The following is a 24,582-nucleotide window of genomic DNA, read 5'->3' as shown; positions in this document are numbered from 1 at the left end:
CAATAGTGCTTTCATTGCTAGTCCATTGACAGTCACATCATGTACATTCTGACCCTCCCCCACTGAGTAAAAATCACAAGAATCACAATCCCCTTCTCTAGGAACATAACAAAACCCTGTAAGTTTTGCTTTCCGAGTGGGACACACCGCAGCTTTGTGGCCCGGCTGCTGACAGTAAAAACAAATCAAGTCTTTAACCATTGACTTTGGACCCTGGGTGTTGTCAGATCGATCAGCCGACCCCTTTTCAGATCTATAATTTTGAAAACCACCACGTACAGTACCTTTAAGTGATTGATTACGAGGTCCTCCCTGATGTGCATTCTGGTACTGCTGCGCCAACTTTGCTGCTGCCAGACCTGTCTTTGGCTCGTGCTCTTTCACCCAGGTACGTGCTTCGTATGGTAGTACCCGAAGAAGCTGTTCCAGGATGATGACCTCACCAATCTCCTCTTTGGACTGTTCCTCAGGTCGCACCCACCGTCTATATAGATTCTTCAGCCGATGGTAAGTCTCAGTTGGCGATTCACCAGCTGGAACTGTAGAGGATCGAAATCGCTGCCGGTAGGTCTCTGCAGAGATGTTGAACTTCTCCAGCAGTGCGTTTTTCACGGAAGCGTAGACCTCAGCCTCCTCCTCATCCATTGCTAGGTATGCCTCCAATGCTTGCCCTGTCAGCAACGGAACGAGGTGGAAACTCCACTCTTCCTCGGGCCACCTCCAGGTCTTGGCCAGACGTTCAAATCGGCGAAGATAATTCTCAATATCTTCCCCCTGCTGGAAGCTTGGCATCTTTGGGTCAGCCCTCTGCATCGGCCCTCTCGGTGCTGGACTGCTTGGAGGGTCTGCGTCGTCAATTGGTCTGTGCCCCTTGGGCCTCTTCCCGGCCGGTGTTGGTAGCTCCATTCGTAAGCTATCTGCCTCCGACAAGGTGTCATCTGGACGTATCGCATGCAAAATGGACTCACCAAGGCCTCTGAGCTCCCGCAGATAGCGCTCCTCTTTCTGCTCTTGCGTATCAAGGAATCTGCGCAATAGGGAGACCATTCCCTCCCCCGCTGTAGCGGCAGGTGTCCCGGGCTTGACTGATGTTGGACTGGGCCTGGGGAAGCCTCTGGGAAGACTCGTCGCTCCTTCCTCACCCTCTGTAGTCTCAGCTGAATTCCAGTCCTCCTGCTCACCTGACGCCGCCTTCACTTGAGACCGTAAACCCGGCCTGGGTTTTTTCCCTTTTGGCGCTGTCTTGCGAGTCGCCATCCCACCGCTGCCACCAAATGTGATAGAGTCGAGCCTACCAGCTCGCTTTCTATGGAACAATGTGAGTTCGTGTGGGATTGGAAAAAATGATGGGCACCCGCAGATGTTCTTTCGAATAAGTGGAATTTATTTACAGTGCCAAAAGAGTTCTCCACAGTGAAGAATATATACACGTGCTGATTCAAATGACCAAAAAAATCCAAAGTACCAAAAAAAATAAAATAAAAATAAAATAAATGTAGAAAAATAATCCAACACAGATATATATTTACAGATGAGACAGGTATCCACCATATACCAAAAGAGTTTTGCTTTTCGCTTGAGGCTCCACAATAGCACTCTCGCCCTGACTTGGTAAACAAGCCCCACCTTTAGGTTTGGCCTCAGCTTATATAGGTCAAGCCCCGCCCCTTTTTGGGCCATACCACTTTTGGGTAAGTATAACATTTCATATCTCCACAAGTACCCCATTTACTTGCCAATTATAATTCATTAAACATTTCACCCACACATATATATTCATATCATATATATATATATATATATATATATATATATATATTGACACAATCCATTACCGCTTAACCCAATTACACAAATCTTCACATATAAATAAACCTAGGAATTCCCACTCAAAAGAAGACAGTGGTTTTTCCCGATTTGGGTCACAGTGCGCCGACGCGAACCAACCTGTGACGTCATAATCGGCCGCCGCTCGTTCACTCGGTTTGGCCAACGCAGCGTGCCCCATCAGGAAACGTATACATATACAAACAACACAGAAAGGACAAGACAAGTGCAGTGTGAGCGTATGCAACGACCAGTAATGGAAATATCTATGAATGGGGAGTGAAGTAAATGAGAGAATGTCCAGGTGTTATCAGAATCGCGTGTGCACCCGCTCCTCTAATAGCGCAACGATGGAAGGAATGAGGTAAGTAAATGTGTATGTATGTGTGCATGTGTTCATGTGCTGCTTCCCCAGCGGTGGCAGTTAATGTGACTTCTTCACACAGACCCTCTGCTTTAAAACAAACAAATAAAACAGGGAAAAAGTGCCTTATCTTATCTTCATTTGTTCTCTTTTTATAACCTCTTAAATATGGATAGGTTTCTTCAAAAATACAAAATTTTGGGCAAAAAGCTGAGATAATTGCATTTTTGTAAAATTTTAAATTTTGTTTGAGATCAGATTTAGAACGATGATTAAGTTTAAAATGTTGTCAAATTAGTTTTTCCTACAGTTTTTTATGAATTGGGTAAATTGGCCATCTAGTGGATATTAGCGGAATTACAGATTACCATAAAAACTCGTCAGGAAAGCATCATTGTCAGGGAAATGTTTTCTCTTATTGACAAGATAACTCATCAATGGTGTGGAAAGAGTTAAAAACCCACACAAAGACTCTATGAAACTTTTAAAAGCATTTTTTATGATTAAGTTAAGTAAATGCAAATTTCACGTCCATAACGGAGAAATGTCACATCCATAATAGGGCTGTCACAATGATTAAATAATCGTCTCATAATTTCAGATCACCGCAATGATTGCACATCTCTCTAAAAAACACAAGGGGGAGCTGCAGCACCGGTTTAAACGAGACCGTATCAGATGGCGCTCCTTAACTGACAGTGTAACGTGATACATTGCAAAGCCATTCAATACACTGGAAAAAAACAGCATTTAAAAAAATACTGCAAAAATTTGATAAACTACCGGGCCCCTAAGGTGACATTGGAGTAAAAAAAACTAAAATTTAGTTTCATTTGCTCACGTAAAACTTTCATGTGTTCACGCGAAACCTTCATGTGCAGAATATTTTTTTAGGTTTAGTTTCACGTACTCACGTGAAACTTTCGCGAGTGCACGTGAAACTATCCCGCGTGCACGTGAAACTATCGCGTGCGTGCGTGAAAGCGAAAGTTTCATGTGCGCACGTGATAGTTTCACGTGCGCATGTGAAACTAAACTTTATTTAATTTTTGCTCCATGTTCCCTTGGTGGCATTTTTATTTTCAGTTATTTTTCAGAAACTTTATTGTGTTTTTTTCTTATAAAAAATAGACTGAAAGATATTTATTAAATAATTAAATGTCTTATGTGTATTAATATTTGCCAAGTAAACCTTTCAAAATATTTAATTTAAATAATTGCAAGAATGTGTGAATATTATTTCATGAACAAACAAAAAAAATTATAAGAATTAAATGTCAAGCCCCAAAACAGTCAATTAATCGTCATAAAACTTAACAAAACTTAAATTAAAATAAATATTATTTGTAGAGCTGTCCCTTTTCATTTGTTAGGTATTATTGCTTCTGTTTTGTGCATTTCAGAATTCCTACAAAGAATTTCCCAAAAACTTCAGACGCATGCATGTCGCCCTCATCTAAAACAGAAAACATAATTATATTCTGCTATTTTTCTGATGACTTGATTCAATCATCAGAAGTTTATGGAAAATAAAACGATAATTCAATATATTAGTAATAAATGCATTTTCTAAGAAATTAAATTACAAGTTTTGACTGCAAATGTCACATCCATAACGCTGGAATTGCTCATAACTGATTTAAAACAATCACGAGGCACGCCAAAATAAAATGCAGCTCCACCCGAATCATTTGTAGGGCACCCCTGTCAATCATAGACTTGACACACTGGAAATCTCACAGAAATGGATAGATCGAAAAACTGATGGACAGATGGATGGGGCCCAAAAGTTTAGCATGGAGTGAAAAGTTCATGACAACCTAATATGAGAAAGGATTGATGGAAGCCAGTGAATGTAAAACTGAAGGGGCCATGTTTCCAACCTCGCCTGGAGCATCTTAACTCCTGCATGTGTGGAGAACAACTGAGACACACCTGCTACACATTCAATAAATTGTAACGGTCAGGCTATCTATAAATTCACATCTGCTGCCATCACAGAAGCAGACTGGTAAAGAAGTGCAGCACACACAAGGACACTGTAGTGGAGGACTTTTATTATACTTTTATTATACCTTTTCTTTTGTTTTATTTTCCATCCTATTTTTTCATTTCTTTAATAACAATCATAGAATTGTGATTCATATGGAGATCATGTTTTTCTGCTAACGCACATAATTATGTTTTTCTGTCTTTTCAGCAAGTACAATGTTCAAGGATTTAAACATCATGTACCAACACGTACTTTTCTATATGATAAGATAAGGGGGCTTAACGGATGAATCATTAAGTTAGAAACCCAGGGAACGGTAGAGTTTTCTGAGAAACAAACCATATGTTTTATGATTATGTTTAATGTTTATGTTCTTAATCACTGACAGCTGAAGGCTATCTTCTAAATGACGTAGAAACGGATGATTGTACGTGTTTCAGCATCTTACTATAAATGTATGTTCAACCTTGTCATCGGGGCTCTTTGGGTTTTTAAACTTCTAGCACCGTGAGGGTGAGAGCCTATTCTGCAGAATATACATATATATATATATTAAATTCAGACAAAGAAAATTCTGTATACAGTGTGTCTGTGTGATCCTTGACTTTGACTCCTAGTGAGTATTATTTGATGCGGCTAAAATTCCACGACAATAATGGCGACGAGGATGCGGATTCCACAGCTGTAGACTCCAGAAGGTTTGGGAGAGACTGACTGATCAACCCTGAGACGAGAGGTCTCGGGCTCCGTACCCCAGGCCTAAGGGAAGGGAGAGTCTCAACCAGTTTCTGAAGTCAAGGCTGACGGAATCTGGAAAAGAACCGTTGTGGTGGCATCTGAATAGATAATACGGTAAGCGTTATTTCGTTCGTGACCATGGGTCAGGGTAATTCGAAAGGGGGTACAAAGTCAATGGATCTGGAAAATGGCATATATGCTCGAGTTATCAAATCAAAGGGCACGGGGGCGTTAGAAAGTGTGAACATGTGGGAGAAAAAGTATAACTTTCCTCCTAAAGGAACACTGAGTGTAAAAGCACTCACTTTATTAAGGGAAAAGATCATTGCGGATGGCAGAGAAATGAGAGCGCAGAGTAAGATAAATACCAAGGACGAACTGGTTCAGACTAAATCAGAGCTGAACATTAAAGAATGGTTAGAGGTGGCCTTGCAAAATCAAAAAAAGCAGGAAAAAGAAAACAAAGCACAATGTTTGCCTGCTTCAGATTGTTTACAAGATGAAACTAATTCTCTGTTTTTTCCTCCTCCCTATGCACCTGTACGTACCCCACCTGGGGTACATTTCCAATGCACAAGGGTACCGCTTCTGGACGATGACCTCCAACCCCCTCCACAACGTCGCCCTCCACCACCACCTGCTCCACCAGTTCAACAACCCCCGCAGGTACAACAGCCAGCACGACAACCACCACCTTCTGCTCCCCCGCAGATGCAAGAACAGCCACATGGAGCAGGATCAGAAATCATCGACCTCGACACCACGGTAGAGGAGGATGAAGGGGAACCTCAGATAAAGAAAGAACCGGGGGCAATTCCTAAAGTGAAGGGTGAGAGGCAGATAGTCACCAGAGGAACAGCTAAAATCAGCCTTCAAGCACCCATGATCCAAGTCGCAGGGCCGGAGGGTCAACCGATGCTGGTGTACAGGCCCTATGGATGGCAGGAAATCCAGGAGATGGGAGGACACTTTTCCCCTGTTGAGGTAGGAGGAACAGTAATGGCTGAAGAATTAATTCAGTTTTGTCGAACTTATTCACCCAGAATCCAGGAAGTGAAAAAGATCCTGGAAAAGAGACATGGTTTTCGGCTGGGAACGAAAATGACGGGGAAATGGCCTGATGACAGCGCACCCACACATCCTGACTGGAACCACGACAGCAACCTGCCTTATCGAAATGCTGTGGAACAAATTGCAAAGGCCCTCAAGGACATCTACCCGGTAACAGTAAACACTCAGAGACTGACTCAAACTAAGCAAAAACCCGATGAACCGGTTGAAGAATATCTGAATCGTTTAACCACCGTATTTGAACAATGCTCAGGAATGTTGAAACCAGAGGGAGTAAACATCAACACAGGAGACGTAACATCATGGGAATCTTATCTCAAGCAGATGTTCCTGGGAGGACTTCAACCTGACATTTCAGCAAAGGTAAAACAAACCTGCATCGGGTGGGAGTCGGGAAAACTGGGCGAGGTTGTCACACATTCTCTGCACGCTGAACGCCTGCTAGATGAAGACAAACGAAAAAAGCAGAGAAAGGCGGACCAACAGTTATCTTCAGCTTTTGCCAAGATAGGAGAATGGACACAGCCACAACAAACCCAGCGCAATTTCTCTTCACAAGGACAACGCTTCCGAGACAACGGACAGCAGAAAGAAAAGGAGAAGAGGAGAGGAAAACAGTGGCCGGAAGACCCAAAAGAAAAAATTTGCTGGTATTGCGGGAAGAAAGGACATTTGAAATCCCAATGTTTCCATTTCTTGAAAACTCAAGGGACAGAGGATTTCCAAGCGGGCGCGGGAAACTTGCCGGCGTGTAAGGAAAAGGGCGACTGAGGCACGGAGGGGGAAGGGGAGCATCGTACGGAGGCGGGTAAGTCCAATCTTGTTTTTTCTGCGGTTCAAATGCCATATTATCTGCTTGCTGATTCTGTTTTTTCTGATGTGTGTGATAGTGACAGTGATCTGATCAATGAAGGACTTGCTTCGCTTAAATTTGACCGAGAGGCATACTCAAAATTGCCTCTCGAAGAAATAATGGTTGAGGGCCAGGCTATGTTATTTATGGTAGACTCTGGCGCGACCCATTCTGTCATACGCAAAGATGAATTCCCATTTGTCACCTTGAGTGGGCAGTTTAACTCATCTATGAGTGCTACGGGGCATGTAGTGAGGGAAGAATTTACTGCTCCACTCTGTTGTATGCATGACGGTAATGAGTTTATGCATATGTTCCTTTTATCTGACGTGTGTCCGGTAAACCTCATGGGGAGGGATTTGATGTGTAAAATGAATGCTAGCATCTTATGTAACAACAAAGGCCTGAGTATTTCTTGTTGGGATCCCAGAATGTTGTCTATGTGTGTCTCTATGTTAAATGTGTACGAATGGGCCTTTGTTAGTGGAGAATTGTTTGCTGAAGGTAAGATAAGATTGCCACACACCAGCGAGGTCATTCCAGCTGATAACATGCATTGTACAGCTCATGTTGCTGAGGCAACAGAGAGAGAGTGGGAAGAGAAATGGTTCTCTGTAAAAACAGAAGGTTTGACATTGACCCACATATGCTGGAATGACTCTTGGTGTGTGGCACTCGTTAGATTGACAGAAAAACAAGAACAAATTTTTGATGTTGAAAATTCAGTACCCCATGTTTCTATTGCAAAAAATACCAGTCAGCCATGGGAAAAAGCAGGTGAATTTGCAAAGGCCTGCAGCGAGGCTGTTGATTGGGAAATGTTGTCAGATAACGTGCAGTTCTCAGAGCAGATAACGGCTCACAGGAGAAGTTGTGTTTCTTTTTTCATTGCTGAAAGAGAGAGAGTGGTAATTCAGAAAGCTATCTCTGCAGACTCAAATTCACAAAACATTTTGCCGGCGCACATGACGTGTGCTAGCATTGATTTACCGCAAACGGTTCTTGACAAAGTACCTGACTACCTGTGGGCTAAAGATAAGTATGATGTGGGTTTGATTAAAGGGTGTGAACCAGTAGTTATCACCCCAAAGAGTGATTACAGACCATGTAAACCTCAATACCCTCTGAAAAGGGAGGCGCTTGAGGGAATAAGGCCAGTATTTGAGGCCTTATTGGAGAAAGGGATAATTGTTCCCTGCCCAAACTCACCTGTGAGAACACCCATTTTTCCTGTACAAAAGGTCAGAGATGCAGGTCAGCCCACAGAGTGGAGGTTTGTGCAAGACCTTCAAGCAGTAAATGCTGCGGTACAGGTAAGGGCACCTAACGTGCCAAACCCTTACACAATCCTCTCACAGATACCGCCTGACAGTCAGTGGTTTTCTGTTGTGGATATTTCAAATGCATTTTTCAGTGTTCCTGTCCATCCTGATAGCCAGTTCTGGTTTGCTTTTACGTTTGAGGGGAAGAGCTACACTTTTTCGCGCCTTTGTCAAGGATACGCCGAGTCACCCACAATTTATAACTCCGCCTTGCATTGTTCATTACAGACACTTGTGTTGGATGATGATGTTGCTTTATTGCAGTACGTGGATGACCTCTTGGTGGCGGCACCGACTCAACAGTCATGCACAGACAACACCATACGGCTGCTCACTCATCTAGCTGAGGAGGGCCACAAGGTCAACCCCAAGAAGGTACAGTGCTCTGTCCAGAAAGTAACCTTTCTAGGACACGAAATTACACCAATGGGTAAGTCTCTCTCTCCAAAGAGAATAGAGGCGATAGCTAACATACCAAAACCCATTACAAAGAAACAAGTGATGTCATTTTTGGGTATGACATCTTATTGCAGAACTTTTATTGCTAACTATTCTGAGATGCAACAACCATTGCATGACATGATTTATGAGAAACCTTTAGCACCATCAGAAAAGGTACAATGGACAGAGGAGGCTGAAAAGGCATTTATAGAACTGAAACAGACATTACAGCAGGCACCCACTTTAGGATTGCCAGATCCAAAAAAGCCTTTTATTCAAACTGTGGATGAAAGAAATGGCTGTATGACATCTGTTTTGTTGCAGGAACATGGTGACAAGTTGAGACCAGTTGCATATTTTTCAGGTCGTCTTGATCCGGTGGCCAGGGGCCTACCGGGATGTCTCAGGGCAGTGGCAGCTGCAGAGAAAGCAGTGCAAGCAAGCAGTGAGTTTGTGGGCTACGCGCAGTTACGTCTGCTGGTACCTCATTCTGTGTCTCATATACTGCTTGAACAGCGCACATCTCACTTGTCTGCAGCAAGGTGGCTGCGTTATTCCTGTGCATTGTTACAAATGTCTAATGTCACAGTTGAAAGATGTACAGTTCTGAACCCGGCGACATTGTTACCTACACCTGATGAAGGTACACCACACTGTTGTTTGTCTGCTTTACGGGAAGTATGTACACCAAGGCCTGACCTGGCTGACACACCCATACCTAATTGCACCCTCACATACTATGTGGATGGGTCCTCTTCCAGAGATGACAGAGGTATAAACAGGGTGGGGTGGGCAGTTGTGTCTGACTCTGAAGTTGTAGACTCCGGATGCTTACCACCTCACAAATCTGCACAGGTGGCTGAATTGCATGCACTAACACAAGCTTGTATCCTTGCTACTAACCAATCAGTAACGATTTATACAGACTCTGCCTATGCTTTTGGCGTCTGTCAAGATTTTGGGGCACTGTGGAAACACAGACAATTTCTAAGAGCAGATGGTAAGCTCATCCGTAATGGAGATGAGGTTGCCGCTCTCTTAGAAGCAATTTTACTTCCTTCCCAAATAGCTGTGTGTAAATGCAAAGCACACACCAAGGAACAGGACGTGGTCTCGAGAGGCAATGCACGCGCGGACGCAGCGGCAAAGCAAGCATCTCTCATTTCTAATAATGTTGATTTTTCTCTTACACAGATTTCCCAGGAAAAGGAAGCTGAAACAGCACAGGAGTCACTAATAAGCATGCAAACATTTTCTCTCCCAACAGAAATAGCTCTATGGAAATCATGTGGAGCTACCAAAACTCCTGAAGGGATTTGGATGGGTCCAAATCAAAAACCATGCTTACCTAAACACTTTTATTCCCATTTTGCTAGGTTGACACATGGCTTAGACCATGTGTCCAAAGGAGGAATGCTGACAGCCATGGCACAAAATTGGTTCACAAAGGGTTTTTCTCCTGTAGCACAGAGACATTGTGAAAACTGTCATATATGTCTGGGTAATAATGTTGCAAGAGGGGTAAAAACCGCACCTGTGGGGCATCCCATTCCTGAGGGACCATTCACACATGTAATGATGGATTACATTGAATTAACACCAGCAGAAGGTAAACGTTACTGTTTGGTGATGACAGACATGTTTTCAAAGTGGACTGAAGCCACGCCCACCAAACATGCAGACAGTGCTGGGGTGACAAAAATGCTTTTGAAAGACATTATTCCCCGATGGGGAATCCCAAACAAAATTTCAAGTGACAATGGAGCACACTTCACTGCACAAGTGGTGAAAGAGGTGGGAAAATTTTTGCAAATCAATTTGACTAATCACTGTTCCTACCATCCACAAAGTGGAGGTGCAGTGGAAAAAGAGAATGGCACCATCAAGGCAAAACTGAGCAAAATGTGTGAAGAAACAAAATTAAATTGGGTTCAGTGTTTACCACTGGTACTCATGTACATGAGAATGAGAGTAAGAGACCGAACAAAATTGTCCCCTTTTGAAATACTCTTTGGAAGACCTCCACATATGGGGTGGGAACCACACAGGGCGACGGGTGATACCCTTCAAAATGAAAATGACATGTTGCAGTATTGTATTTCTATGTCTTCCATTTTTCAAAATATCTCAAAACAGGTTAAAGCAGCACTACCACGCCCCGCAGAAGGGCCGCTGCACAACATCAAACCAGGAGATTTCGTGTTGGTGAAAAACCTGAGGAGGAAATCCTGGAAGGCAAGACGGTGGGAAGGACCATTTCAGGTTCTGCTAACAACTCACACCGCCGTAAAAATCGCAGAGCGTGCCACCTGGGTGCACGTTGCCCATTGCCGAAGGGTTGGTCCTGGATTCTCAAGTGCGAACCAAAGGGAGGACGGCTAGTCGATTGCTACGGACCGCGTTATACTGGCAGAGGGAACACCAGAGCCCTATATCCTGCAGGGCTGTACGGAGAACGTCACGAGAAAACTGTAACAGCTCACAAAGTATTGGAGGACGACCCCAGCATTTTGGGTTTGGTATTCACAGACACACACGACATCTTTAATTTCCTAGAGGTGTACGACGTATGCAGTTTAATATTTATAATAACAACACCGGCGCTGAGACCAACAATAAATCTAGACACTAAGGTAATTTCATTCGAACAACAAAGCAGGATTGCTTGGCACGATTGCACCGTGTGGGCATACCAAACCCAAACCTACACAGCAAATTAATCAACAAGGGCTCACGACCCCAACTCTAACTGTGCTCAGGGCTCACGACCCCAACTCTAACTGTGCTCAATCCGGAATCATCAAGGGCTCACGACCCCAACTCTAACTGTGCTCATTTTCTTCAAGAACAATGAACTTTTTTCCTACCTTCAAAATGACATTTATGATCACACTATGTGTGTGCATGGTTGCTTTTGCAACTGCACAGAACTCTATGTACACTATGGTTAAGAGTAATACTTCTTTCATTGACATCATATGTGACCCAATTTCAGCAGCGGGTCCAGGATATAATCCTGATGGTATTCCTAAATGGGGAAAGAGAATGTATTTTTGTGTGGCTCCATGTAGAGATTATACACATGTTATCACAGGAAACACAGATTACAAGGCAGGGAGCGAATATGAACATGTTAAGATTTGGGATGACAGGGAACCATTGTACCCACATAAGATGTTTGGCCCATTTGTTAATGTTTATGACATAGTGGATGACAGAAAGCACAAACTAAAGTTAACCATTAAAGGAGGGTGGAACACATATTGGAATGCACCTATAGATTGGAAAGGGACATTTTATTGTGCTTGGGAGATAACTGGTAAAGATATTTTTACTGAACCTTTTGAAATCCAAATTGTAGAACCCCTGCCTAACCCTCTGATTTCAGTTATTGACAGCAACGAGCAGGAAGCAGAAAGATAATGGATATCGACCAGAGTAGGAGCAGGGAAGAAATCGGAAGATATTCACAAAGCAGAGGTGGCTTGCGAAGGGAACAAGGCGTGTATGTTGGCTTTGTTGCAGCGACAGACGTTGAACGTGACCGGAACATGTTGGTGGTGTTTGCAGATGAGTAGAGTATGGCAGGTGACCCCGTTAACCAAGCAGCTCACAAAGGCCCTAGAGGGAGAAATACCATGTGACATGACAGACCTTATCAATCTCAAAGTAAGTGGCAATTCTGTAGTTTCAAACGTATCATGTGTACATCCCACCCAATACCGAGCAGAGGGGAGCACAAAAACATGGTTAGTACAGCAGCAAAAAGGAGAAGTTTGTGTGTGTAGATTTGAAAAGAACACTGACACTGTAGATGTAGGTTACTCCCATTGTAAAACCGAGGTGGAGTTTGATGACACAGAAAATGTGTGTTGGTTGAGTGACCGAGAAGTAGCATGCCCTGTTAATGTGTTTGCACTTAATATAACAACAGCTGCTACGGTGTGGGTATGTGGATCAGTGGCTTATCATGTGTTGCCAGTAGATTGGAGAGGTTGTTGTTATCCAGCAATTCTAGATGTAGGGACCACGATATATGTCGAGGATGAGAAACATCCGGTAGAACACCACAGAAAGAAAAGAGAGCTTGGTGAAGGAATGCCTTTTACGTATCAGGGAGCAAAATTATGGAGCCCATGGACTTCCAAGCCTGCAGCGGTCGGATGGTCACTGTTTCCTGGAGGGGGAATAGGGGCAGCATTATTGAAGGTTAACGGTTTGGCTTGGGAAGTTTTACGGCTCGCAAACGAGACTGAGGATGCATTGGCATTGGTAAATAAAGAATTAAAGGCAATGAGAGAGATGGTGTTACAGAACAGATTGGTTTTGGATATGTTAACTGCAGAAAAAGGTGGTGTATGTAAATTACTGAAAACATCTTGTTGTTTTAGCTTACCTGACGTAAGCCAGAACGTATCTAACATCATTGAGCATATGAAAAGAGCAGTAAAGACACCTGGATATATGAATAACCCATTAACGGAATGGTTTTCAGGTCTAAATGAAATGTGGCAATGGCTTGTATCTACCGTGTTACCGGTTGTTTTGGGGCTAATACTAATTTTGATGTTAGTCCCATGCATGATTAAGTGTATAGGGGGAACCTTGAATAACACCGTTAGGTCAGCAGGAGATTTCTCTCACACGCTGGCAAGATTTGACACCGCAATAATAGAAATAATGACTTTGAACAACATGTTAACTGATGATGATGATGAAAACGATGATGACGAACCAGCAATTTATGAGTAATTTCATTGCGAATGACTTACGTGGGGAAAAGGTAAAAAACCAGAGCTACGTAACGATGAAAGTAAATGAAGTTATGAATAAATCATAAAAAGGGAGGAGTGTAGTGGAGGACTTTTATTATACTTTTATTATACCTTTTCTTTTGTTTTATTTTCCATCCTATTTTTTCATTTCTTTAATAACAATCATAGAATTGTGATTCATATGGAGATCATGTTTTTCTGCTAACGCACATAATTATGTTTTTCTGTCTTTTCAGCAAGTACAATGTTCAAGGATTTAAACATCATGTACCAACACGTACTTTTCTATATGATAAGATAAGGGGGCTTAACGGATGAATCATTAAGTTAGAAACCCAGGGAACGGTAGAGTTTTCTGAGAAACAAACCATATGTTTTATGATTATGTTTAATGTTTATGTTCTTAATCACTGACAGCTGAAGGCTATCTTCTAAATGACGTAGAAACGGATGATTGTACGTGTTTCAGCATCTTACTATAAATGTATGTTCAACCTTGTCATCGGGGCTCTTTGGGTTTTTAAACTTCTAGCACCGTGAGGGTGAGAGCCTATTCTGCAGAATATACATATATATATATATTAAATTCAGACAAAGAAAATTCTGTATACAGTGTGTCTGTGTGATCCTTGACTTTGACTCCTAGTGAGTATTATTTGATGCGGCTAAAATTCCACGACAACACACACAGCGCCGCTTTGAGCTGATGACGCAAGCCGCTTTAATATGCTCTACAACAGAGCGTATATGCGTGTTTGTGTGAGTGAGGGGGTGGCTGATGAGATAAAAATGCAAACAAGCCGCAATGGTGACAAAAACAGAAGCGAGGGCAGAATATGAGTACGAGGGGCGAATTATACACAAAACTAATGGACGCATTTCCGAAATCCCACGCTGCAGAGAAGCATTCCGTTACAGTGCAAATCCAAAGATTACATAAAACGGATGCTATAATCTGCCTGGGAATATCCTGTGACCGAGCAACTCCCTCTTACCTACATATGCTTTCAACATAAACGCTGATGTATGTTTTATATCAGAGAGAGGGTGTTAAAAGCATTAGGTCACATGGGGGTGTTTATCTCTCTGCAGAAACTGTAATAATGTCACACCTAGAAACATTCATATACAGTGCTTAACAAATGTATTATACCAACCAGTATCATGAAGTGCTTTATTGTGGAGTTCTCGACGTTTCACCATTTTAAACAGAAATGACGAATGTCAAACTAAACTTGACTTTTTATACCCAATTTGAGGCAGCACATTCAACTTCTCTCAGAAGTCAGAAAAAACCCACCCCTAAGACCAACGCTACAGGGGCAAAAGGAAATGGTACAAAAATGTATAAATATGGTCGCACAATTGTACTGATCTCACAAAAATGTGTACGTATGAGTCCCCCTGCTTAAGCCAATACATGTCCGGACCTGTCTGAAGTTTGCTAGAGAGCATTTGGATGATCCAGAAGAAGAGTGGGAGAATGTCATATGGTCAGATGAAACCAAAACATAACTTTTTGGTAGAAACTCAACTTCTTGTTTTTGGAGGAGAAAGATGCTGAGTTGCATCCAAAGAACTCCATACCTACTGTGAAGCATGGGGGTGGAAACCTCATGCTTTGGGGCTGTTTTTCTGCAAGGGGACCAGGACGACTGATCCGAGTTAAGGAAAGAATGAATGGGTCCATGTATCGTGAGATTTTGACTCAAAACCTCCTTTCGTCAGCAAGGGCATTGAAGATGAAACGTGGCTGGATCTTTCAGTATGGCAGTGATCCCAAACATACCGCCCGGGCAAAGAAGGAGTGGTTTCGTAAGAATAATTTCAAGGTCCTGGAGTGGCCTAGCCAGTCTCCAGATCTCAACCCCATAGAAAATCTTTGGAGGGAGTTGAAAATCTGAGTTGCCCAGCGACAGCCCTAAAACATCACTGCTCTAGAGGAGATCTGCATGGAGGAATGGGCCAAACTACCAGCAACAGTGTGTAAAAACCTTGTGGAGACTTACAGAAAACGTTTGATCTCTGTCATTGCCAACAAAGGGTATATAACAAAGTATTGACATAAACTTTTGTTATTGACCAAATACTTATTTCCACCATAATTTACAAATAAATTCCCAAAAAAAATCAGACAATGTGATTTTCTGGATTTTTTTCTCATTTTGTCTCTCATGGTTGACGTGTGCCTTTGACGGAAATTGCAGGCCTCTCTCATCTTTTTGGGTGTGAGAGCTTGAACAATTGGTGGCTGACTGAATACTTTTTTGCCCCACTGTACAAAAACATATGATTTAAAAAAAAACAATAACGAAACCCCACTCCAAACCCCAACGGCACAGGAGCAAAAGCAATGTGGTCACACAATTGTACTGTTTCACAAAATTTTTTACGTATTAGTTGGCTAATTCGTATAAATTAGTAAATAATACAAAAACATACCATTAAAAAAAACTAACAAAACCCTACACCTAACCCCAACAACATGGGGGGAAATGGAGAGAGTACAAAAATTTATAAATGTGGTAACACAATTGTACTGATCTCACAAAAATGTGTACGTATGAGTTGGATAATTTAAATAAATTCGTACAAAGTAAATCATACAAAAACATACAATTTTCAAAAAAACTATAACAAAACCCATACCTAACCCCGCCCCCAACCAATATGTCACAGGTGCAAAAGCAAATCATACATAAATGCAGTGCCGAGTTAAGCCTTTGTGAGGCCCTGGGCTAACGCTGGTTTGAGGCCCCCAATATACACTGTAAAAAATAAAGGCTGGATTTACGTAAAAAATATAGTGCCCCATTGCTTAATATTTTTTTGTAAAACTTACTGAAAAAAGGGGAAGCAAAAACGATGCACTGTCTATATTTTTTAGTAAATCCAGTGTTTTTTACAGCGTATGTGCAACATTAAATGGCAAAAATTATTTAAATAAATTAAACAATATTATCAAATAATTTTACAATCAGAAATAGCCCAGAAAATAACATTTATTTAATAAAACTTACAACAAAAATTGCTTCTTTCTGCTCTTCTTTAAAGAGAATTCCTCAATTAAATCATTAAAATCAAGTTGACGCAAAGTAGGCTGAAATTATTTAAATAAATTAAACAATATTATCAAGTAAGAATTTTACAATCAAAAACAGCCCAGAAAATAACATTTATTAAATGCAACTCACAACTAAAAGTCCTTCTGTCTGTTCTTCTTTAAATATAATTCCTCAATTAAATTATTAAAATCAAGTTGACGCAAAAGTAGGCTAAAATTATTTAAACAAATTAAACAATATTATCAAGTAATAATTTTACAATCAGAAATAGCACAGAAAATAACATTTATTTAATAAAACTTACAACAAAAAGTGCTTCTTTTTGCTCTTCTTTAAAGCGAATTCCTCAATTAAATAATTAAAATCAAGTTGACGCAAAAGTAGGCTGAAATTATTTAAATAAATTCAACAATAATATCAAGTAATAATTTTACAATCAGAAACAGCCCAGAAAATAACATTTATTAAATGCAACTCACAACTAAAAGTGCTTCTGTCTGTTCTTCTTTAAATAGAATTCCTCAATTAAATTATTAAAATCAAGTTGACGCAAATGTAGGCTAAAATTATTTAAACAAAATAAACAATATTATCAAGTAATAATTTTACAATTAGAACAGCACAGAAAATAACATTTATTAAGCAACTAAAAGTGCTTCTTTCTGCTCTTCTTTAAAGAGAATTCCTCGACTAAATCATCAAAATCAAGTTGACGCAAAATGTCATACTCACTTGACATTAATGTATGTAATTAAATTATGTAATTAAATTAAACAATAGTATCAAGTTATAATCTTACAAATCAGAAAATAACATTTATTAAATACAACTCACCACTAAAAGAGCTTCTTTCTGCTCTTTTTCAAAGAAAATTCCTTAATTAAAATCAAGTTGATGCAAAATGTTTTACTCACTTGACAACCTCAGTTTATTCCAATTTCGAAAATGACATTTCTCCCGAAGCATTCGATACAAGGATGGTGAGAAAGATTTTTATAATGCAATTTACACATTGGGAAAAGCACACTGGAGCAGTAAACTGAACAATCTCCTGTAGTTGCTGTTCGAACTGAAAAAGTGCTGAAGATCCTCTTTTGCGAAATGTATAACGTTTTAAACAGAAGTAAAGATAAAACAATCATGCATTAGGAAAATTAATAATTGCTTTATTTATTGTATATTTTCATAGGTGTGTAAAACCATATTTTGTCGGATTGTTTTAGCCTACTTTCATTGTTTCACGAGATTGGCTCGCTGTTTTTGAAGGCAGCTCGACCTTAGGTCGGGTTCGAGCCCCAAGTTTAAGTGAAGGAGGAGATGATGAGGAGAGATGCAAGAAGAATTGCGGCCGGGCGCGCGGAGGCACAGAGACTCCCGTTTACGATATGATTTTAATGATGATTGACACTGTTGAGGTTCCTTTCAAACTTACGTTAAAACCCGTTTAAATATTATTACTGCAGTTAAAGAGTTTATTTTGATCATGGTGTCACGATCGCCGGATAATTCTGAAATTACTTTTCAGTCATTTGCGACGTCTTCATGTATACATGATTTGCGAGGTACATTTGGAAATGATTCATAAATAAAACCTCTGTGTTTTAGAAGTACTGTATACTCAAACTCTAAAGACAGCAAATTGCCGATGCACTGAGAGAGAGAGAGAGAGAGAGAGAGAGAGAGAGAGAGAGAGAGAGAGAGAGAGAGAGAAAACGAGAGACCGCGGCCTTGTACAAGAGTGGAAATGATCGATGTTATTTGAAGTTGGCTCTTAAAGGACAAAATATCCTATAAGCTATTACGTAGCTATTATACAAATTTTTTTTCAGAACATTCTTGCGACCCAGTGGTTGGGGGCCTCTGTTCTAGGTAGCGCTTACGCATAATTACGTCAATCAAAATGTTTTTAAAAACTCAAAATAGAATTGTCTCGGAGGCCCCCTAGTGTTCAGGGCCCTGGGCTGCAGCCCATGTTGCCCATTAGGATAACGCGGCCTTGCATAAATGTACAAAAGTGGACATACAAATTAATACAAATTAGCCAACTCAAAAATTGCCATGAGACTTGCATTAGACTGAACAAGCATAAACTTGTCTTGTGTGAATATGTAAGCAACACATTAAGGCCTTAGATAACCTCTTATCATCTTTACTTACAAACAGCTAAAAAGATCAACACACTGTCATCTACAACAATACTTAACATTTAACATTTATTACTGATCTGACTTTTTCTTACCTGTTTATGACAGCAGAGACAGAACGATCATTGGTGGGCATCGGGGGGCAGAGAAAGACAAAGAGAAGAATATGATTATAATATTAAAGCATGAAAATTATAATTATATCCATGTGACACTTTAGTAAAGAAACTAAGACAGAACTGCAAAATCTGTTAAAGGAATAGTTCACCCAAATATGAAAATACTCTAATTTAATTTACCAATCCTCATGATGGCATTTTAATATCAAATAATTTGCTTTGCTTGTGTTCAACTGAAGGAAGTGATATACATTCAGGATGACATGAGGGAGAGTAAATGATACATTTTTATTTTTTTGGTGAACTACTACTGTTTATAAAGATCATTTTGGTTAAACACTAAAAGATATAATCAAGTAAAAATATAATCTAGACAGATCTGTATTCGAGAAAGATAAATCCTGAATGAAAAAATGCAGTATTTTTTCTGGGTCTCTTTTAAATGACGTACAGGTAATAACAAAAAAACGCACCCGATTCATTTCCACATTTGAACAAGACACTACTTTACTAATAGCTCCCACTGAATATCATTTGCACACTGAAAGGTTTTACAGTTTTACCCTTTTTTCCAAAAAATACCACCTTCCAACCGCATTATACAAAAATCTAACAAAAGGATGAACTTTAAAAACAAAAAAGGATCACATCTATCAAAAATTTGCATTAAAACAAGCATTTTTACATTCATCCTCCTTCATCTGACAAAACACATCAACTGGTAAAGCCATTTAACCCTCTGGGGTCGGACCCTTTTTGGACACAGTCAGAGGTTCTGAGATGCTCTCACATTTGATCTTTTTTCAGTTGCTTTAAAACACATTAATGGCTAATATCACACAACACTGTATTTAGCACAAACTGTGCTATAATAATATGTAAGATAAATGTATGTACATGTTTGTATTTTTAAGTAAATGATGTTTATGCGTGGTTAGTAAAAAAAAGAAAACAAAAAGTTGCTGAAATAAGGCCAAGGAACACATCCTAAACATTTGTTAACAAGCAAAAAAGTTATCTACTCTTGTAGAGTAGAGAATTTGCTACAAAAAGATGTAAAAACCATTTAACCCAATCATTCACATGAAAAAATACATTGATTTAACTTTTGTAAGACACTTTTTGCTGTGTAAAGGCAATATGCAAGGGAGGGTCAATGGTCATGAATATTGATGTGTTTTACACCTGAGGAGACCCAACCCCCTAATGGCTCAGCGAGGAATGTTGGGACAAAAGAACTGTGACTGTGGGGAGACTTGAAGAGAAAAACTTTTGCTTGTAGTTTAAAATAAAATAGGTAAAAATAAAGTACAAAAGATTTTTTAGTAAAATAAAAGTCTTATAGGGTTGCAAAAAATGCTAACAACATGAACAATACAATAGATTTAAGAAGCTTTATTGTAATTATAAATAAAGAAGCTTCATTGTAATTATAAATAATAAAGTAACAATATGTATACATGTAACAATATTCTATATGACCAGTACAATATGGCAAAATTAAAAGAAAAGGATTCTAAATGTCAGCTGTGAAAGTTTGGTGTGCATCTAAAAATACTTCCAAATATAAAAAATAAGGTATACATTTGTAAACCATCACACACTGTAACTCTGTGGGAATGGAGTTAAATGTTGTCGTGCCATTGTTCAAAACGTGCGAGTACCAGACGAAGTTGGTGTTGGAGACACATTCCTGAAAGCATATCTTAATTAATATCATGTATTTTCAAAGTACAAAGCAACACATCAGTATAACTAATATTGAGAACTTTTTTAAATAATTAATAGGGGTGACCCCGAATAGTTGAAGATTCGATGCATCGGAGAAGCCGGATTCGACTATCAATCTCACAGTCGAATCGTTGCAGATGTGTTATGAAATGAGGATCATTCAACTTTTGGCCGTATATGGGTGCACACATTATCTGATTTCACACATAACAGCTTTCTCCCAATATATTGATATACAGCATATTATTATAATGCTGCAAATAATATGTGATGTAGCAGCTTTCAATAAATATTTTTAAAATGCCTTAATAAATCCAACAATCCCTGTGACAGGGCTACATGTCCAAAAAGAGGTTCCTATGTTAATAAACCATTACCTCTTTGTTTCTACATTTAAAAGACAAAGCTGGCAATTCTGGCAATACTTTCGTTTTTTTATTAATTTCTTTATTTTATTTATAAATCACTCGGGTTTATCTGATTTATCTATTTGGCTTGTGTTTTGTTTCCGTGCACTTGAGGCATTTTGCACATTTGTTCTGCACGTTGTTACTTCTGACCTTATTTTATTTAAAAAATATATTTATTATAAACGTAAATTCTGATATAATTTAAGTCTGTACATTTTGGATTGTTTTTCGTTCTATCGATGTTGCGCTATTGCGTTCTGGCCATGTTTGCGCATGCAATTTAGCCGAACGTGCTATAGGTGCTCTGCGTCTCATATTTAGAATTTCATCAAACTAAACATTACAAAACGGATGTTTTTCGGCGGGCATAAGTTTTAAAATGTATTTAAAACCGAGTGGTTATCTATTATGGTCGGTGTTCACTTTCAAATGATAGCAAAGAGATTCCTGAAATAAATAATATCATAAGGTCTTTCTGTATCTGAAGTGAATACAGAGATGATCAAAGTCAAAGCAAGCAAGCAGGTATTTCTGTGCTAAACAATAACGCGGAGTGTCTATAAAATCATTAATTTCAGTGTTTTTCTTGTTATAAATTAACGTTTAATGAATTGTATACAAAGCTTATCGTTTTTATCATTTACAGTAACAATCACAAATTATTTGTCATTTGTCTTTTTTTGGTCATGGCTTTGACGCGCTTAATCTCCGAATTAAATAAAAATACTAAATTGTAGCCGGGGTTTCCAAGGGAGGATCACCTTTGTTATTTTTTAGGTTTAGTTCTCAAAATGTTTTTTTGTGTGATGTTCTGTAGATCGTGGCATTAAAATGTTATGAGGAATAATTAAACAAATTTTAAATTAACACATAACACAAAAATTAACACATGACATATCTCCGGGCACATTTACAGCACATCAATACTAGGCTACATCGAAACATTTACACCCGAACAGATACATGCATATTTGCGCATGATGACAATCTCCGGGCACATTTACTGTTATCATGTAAGCAACATGTCAGTAATACAAATATTGTGAATGCATAAGTTCTATGTTTATGCATAGTTTTACGCATTAAAATATCAAGCAACACATCAGTAATACTAATATTGAGAACAGAAAAGCCGGTAAATGTAACTTACACTTTATGAATTTCGGGTTCGTTTCTGCATGCCCCCGTGCGAGAAAATGATGATGAAGCCACGTTACTAAAAAAAATTAAAAACATTATTTGTATCATGTATTTTCGGAAAATACAGATATGTTTATATATATATATACATCTTGTATTTTCCAAATTACTACGCAAAACATCAGTAAAAGTCTACTAATAAAACAGAAAAGCCCGCAAATGTGACTTACCCTGTATGAATGTCCGTCGCATTTCTGCAAATGCCCGCTGAAGAGGAGAGTGATGCTGCCACATTCCTACAAAAGTTTTTAATAATTAATATAATGTATTCTCCACAGTAACAAACTTATAAAGCAATACTAAGGCGGTAAAGCATAGTTGAGATAAGATAATTGGGTACATAGATGCGGTATATCTTTGTTAACGTGCCATTACCGGACATATTTATGGCTAAACATTAACACATTACATATCTCCGGACACATTTACAGCACATCGATACTACATCGATACATTTACACCCGAACAGATAGTCGCGTAAACAAGACTTGTTGAGGCATAAACACTAGTCAAAATATATTCTAAATAGTGATATTGTTTTATGACATATTGAATATTTACACCATGCAATCATACTGTTTAACGCATGGCATATCCGGGCTCATTTACAGCACAATGTTACACCCGAGCAAATAAAGAAGCCTTATTGATAAGTCGGCATGGACACTATAGTTATAGTAGTGATATTGCTTTATAACATTCACATTTCACTAATCAGCATACGGTTTAATGTAAGAACTATCATTTTAATGTTAATACAAGTTGCCAATTACCAATTACGAGACGTTATGAATATCCGCTTGCAAATAGTCAGTATAAAGTATATAAAAGTTACACAACATTTCAACAAATGTAGGTAAAACTTACTTCAGAAATTATATCCTCAGCTGGATCAAGTCGCTCTTCAAAATACAAACGTTCATCGTCGGAGTCCTGCTCTTCGTCTGAAGAAACAGTGAACTCTTCTTCCTCGCTGTCCAGGAGCATAGAGCTTCCTCACCTGTAAAGCGTGTCATCTTCCCAGCGTGTTGATAAGTGGATGAAACTGTCAAAACTCGCTGCTTCTTAAAGCATTGTTTGTGGGCGTTGACCTTGTTTGCATAGCCCGCATCAGGTAATTTCCATATGAATGGCGCGCACAAGGGAAGGTGGGATCACATTAGGGCTAATGAGGTCGAGCCAGAAAAACTGTACCTCTCTTTACTTACATGTCGATTACACAAACAGACAATGAGTTCTTCAGATTTTAATTACATCATGTAAAAGTAGACATTTCAGGCTTTCTTTAGACATATGTATCATGTTCGTGTGACAAGTATTGGCGGAGTTATCAGTTCATGTTTGAAACGTGTTTGAGGAAAATGGTCAAGGAGACAGAGATGTCGAAATGCACTCCCTGTTTATTTTCTTTATTTGCCAAAAGCACACAGTTTTGTTGTTATTATGAAGGCACTCACATTAAAGTAGAGACTTCACAGTTTCGAATGATGTATTACATGTATGTGTATGATTATGAATGACGGAGTATTTTAAGTGGATGTCACAGGAAACAGGAAAAAATGCGTCAAAACGCGGCCCCGCGTTTTTGGACCCCAGGGGGTTAATTAAGTGAACTTAAAAAAAACTTTTGGGAGGAGCTTTCAAATTTCACAGAGCGTCTGATTGGACAAAATAATTGTGTGAGTGAGTCATCCATATCTCCATTTTTCTCCAAAGTATATGTCTGCTAAAGTGAAATATTGTCAATATTCGTAACTATTATATTGTTAATATATACAAAAAAAATTGTACGATTATTAGAAAAAAAAACACCAAAGCCCCGCCCCTAAACCAAATGTCACAGCCGTGAAGCAGATTATACAAAAAAAAGGTACAAATGAAATCATACACATCCATACGAATGCATCACGTAAAAAAATGTGTAGGTGATACCACATAGTGTATAATTTGGTACTAAGCATGTAAGCTAAAACAGGTAAAGTCTACTACAGACTACATAAAAGATAATAACAGTTACAGTCATCATCATCACCATTATGCTCGCAAAGTATATTACATCTCACATAAAAGGCCCTAAAAACACTCAATTTTTCCCGCCTCTGCAGACTAAATAAGGGTTGAGAAGGCAAAAGCTCTGCGGTGGAGCATCAGGGCAATGGTAGAGAGCGTGATTATTGTAAATGGAGCACGCTGACATCGGGTTGAAGGAGATAGAAGAGCAGCACTCAAACGGTTCAAGCCGTTCTGCTGCAGTCCTCTCCAGCCGAGAGCTTTAAATCGACTACAGAACCAAAGATAACATAAAAAAGACAGGTTTGTTGCTTGCATGTTTAGATGAAAGACAGGAGGTAAATGTATCTTAAAAGCATTTAACGATTAAATAAGTTAAATCTTGTCCATTCAAAAAGGTCCAATTGGTTGTACTTTGTTTAGTCCTTACGATGTGTATAGGGGTATAAATTGCATTATTCATTGCGATAACGGATATCTCCATCACCTGTGCGGTATTTGCCGATACATCATGCTTTT

General features: G+C 39.3%; 2 protein-coding genes across 3 annotated transcripts in view; one reads left to right on the top strand and one right to left on the bottom strand.

The window, feature by feature from the left end:
• LOC141349021 (serine/threonine-protein kinase BRSK2-like) overlaps positions 1-24,582 on the bottom strand; it is a 231,910-nt gene that overhangs the window by 127,686 nt on the left and 79,642 nt on the right. The window lies entirely within an intron of this gene.
• On the top strand, positions 4,236-10,885 carry LOC129436893 (uncharacterized). Of its 2 annotated transcripts, XM_073868889.1 has the most exons (3): positions 4,236-4,697; positions 4,802-6,801; positions 10,746-10,885. In XM_073868889.1, the coding sequence occupies exon 2, from the start codon at positions 5,061-5,063 to the stop codon at positions 6,762-6,764; it is 1,704 nt and encodes a 567-aa protein (XP_073724990.1). In that variant the 5' UTR covers positions 4,236-4,697; positions 4,802-5,060; the 3' UTR covers positions 6,765-6,801; positions 10,746-10,885. The 2 variants fall into 2 exon arrangements, with proteins under 2 accessions (XP_073724990.1, XP_055051165.2); XM_055195190.2 differs by having other exon boundaries at positions 4,236-6,801.

Source organism: Misgurnus anguillicaudatus, chromosome 6, assembly GCF_027580225.2.
Source record: "Misgurnus anguillicaudatus chromosome 6, ASM2758022v2, whole genome shotgun sequence".
NCBI lineage: Eukaryota > Metazoa > Chordata > Actinopteri > Cypriniformes > Cobitidae > Misgurnus > Misgurnus anguillicaudatus.
The sequence above is the reverse complement of the archived record's forward strand: the minus strand, read 5'-3'. Positions and strand labels throughout refer to the sequence as shown.

Excerpts from the sequence above, each read along its gene's own strand:
- LOC129436893 (XM_073868889.1), top strand. The coding sequence starts at position 5,061 with ATGGGTCAGGGTAATTCGAAAGGGGGTACAAAGTCAATGGATCTGGAA.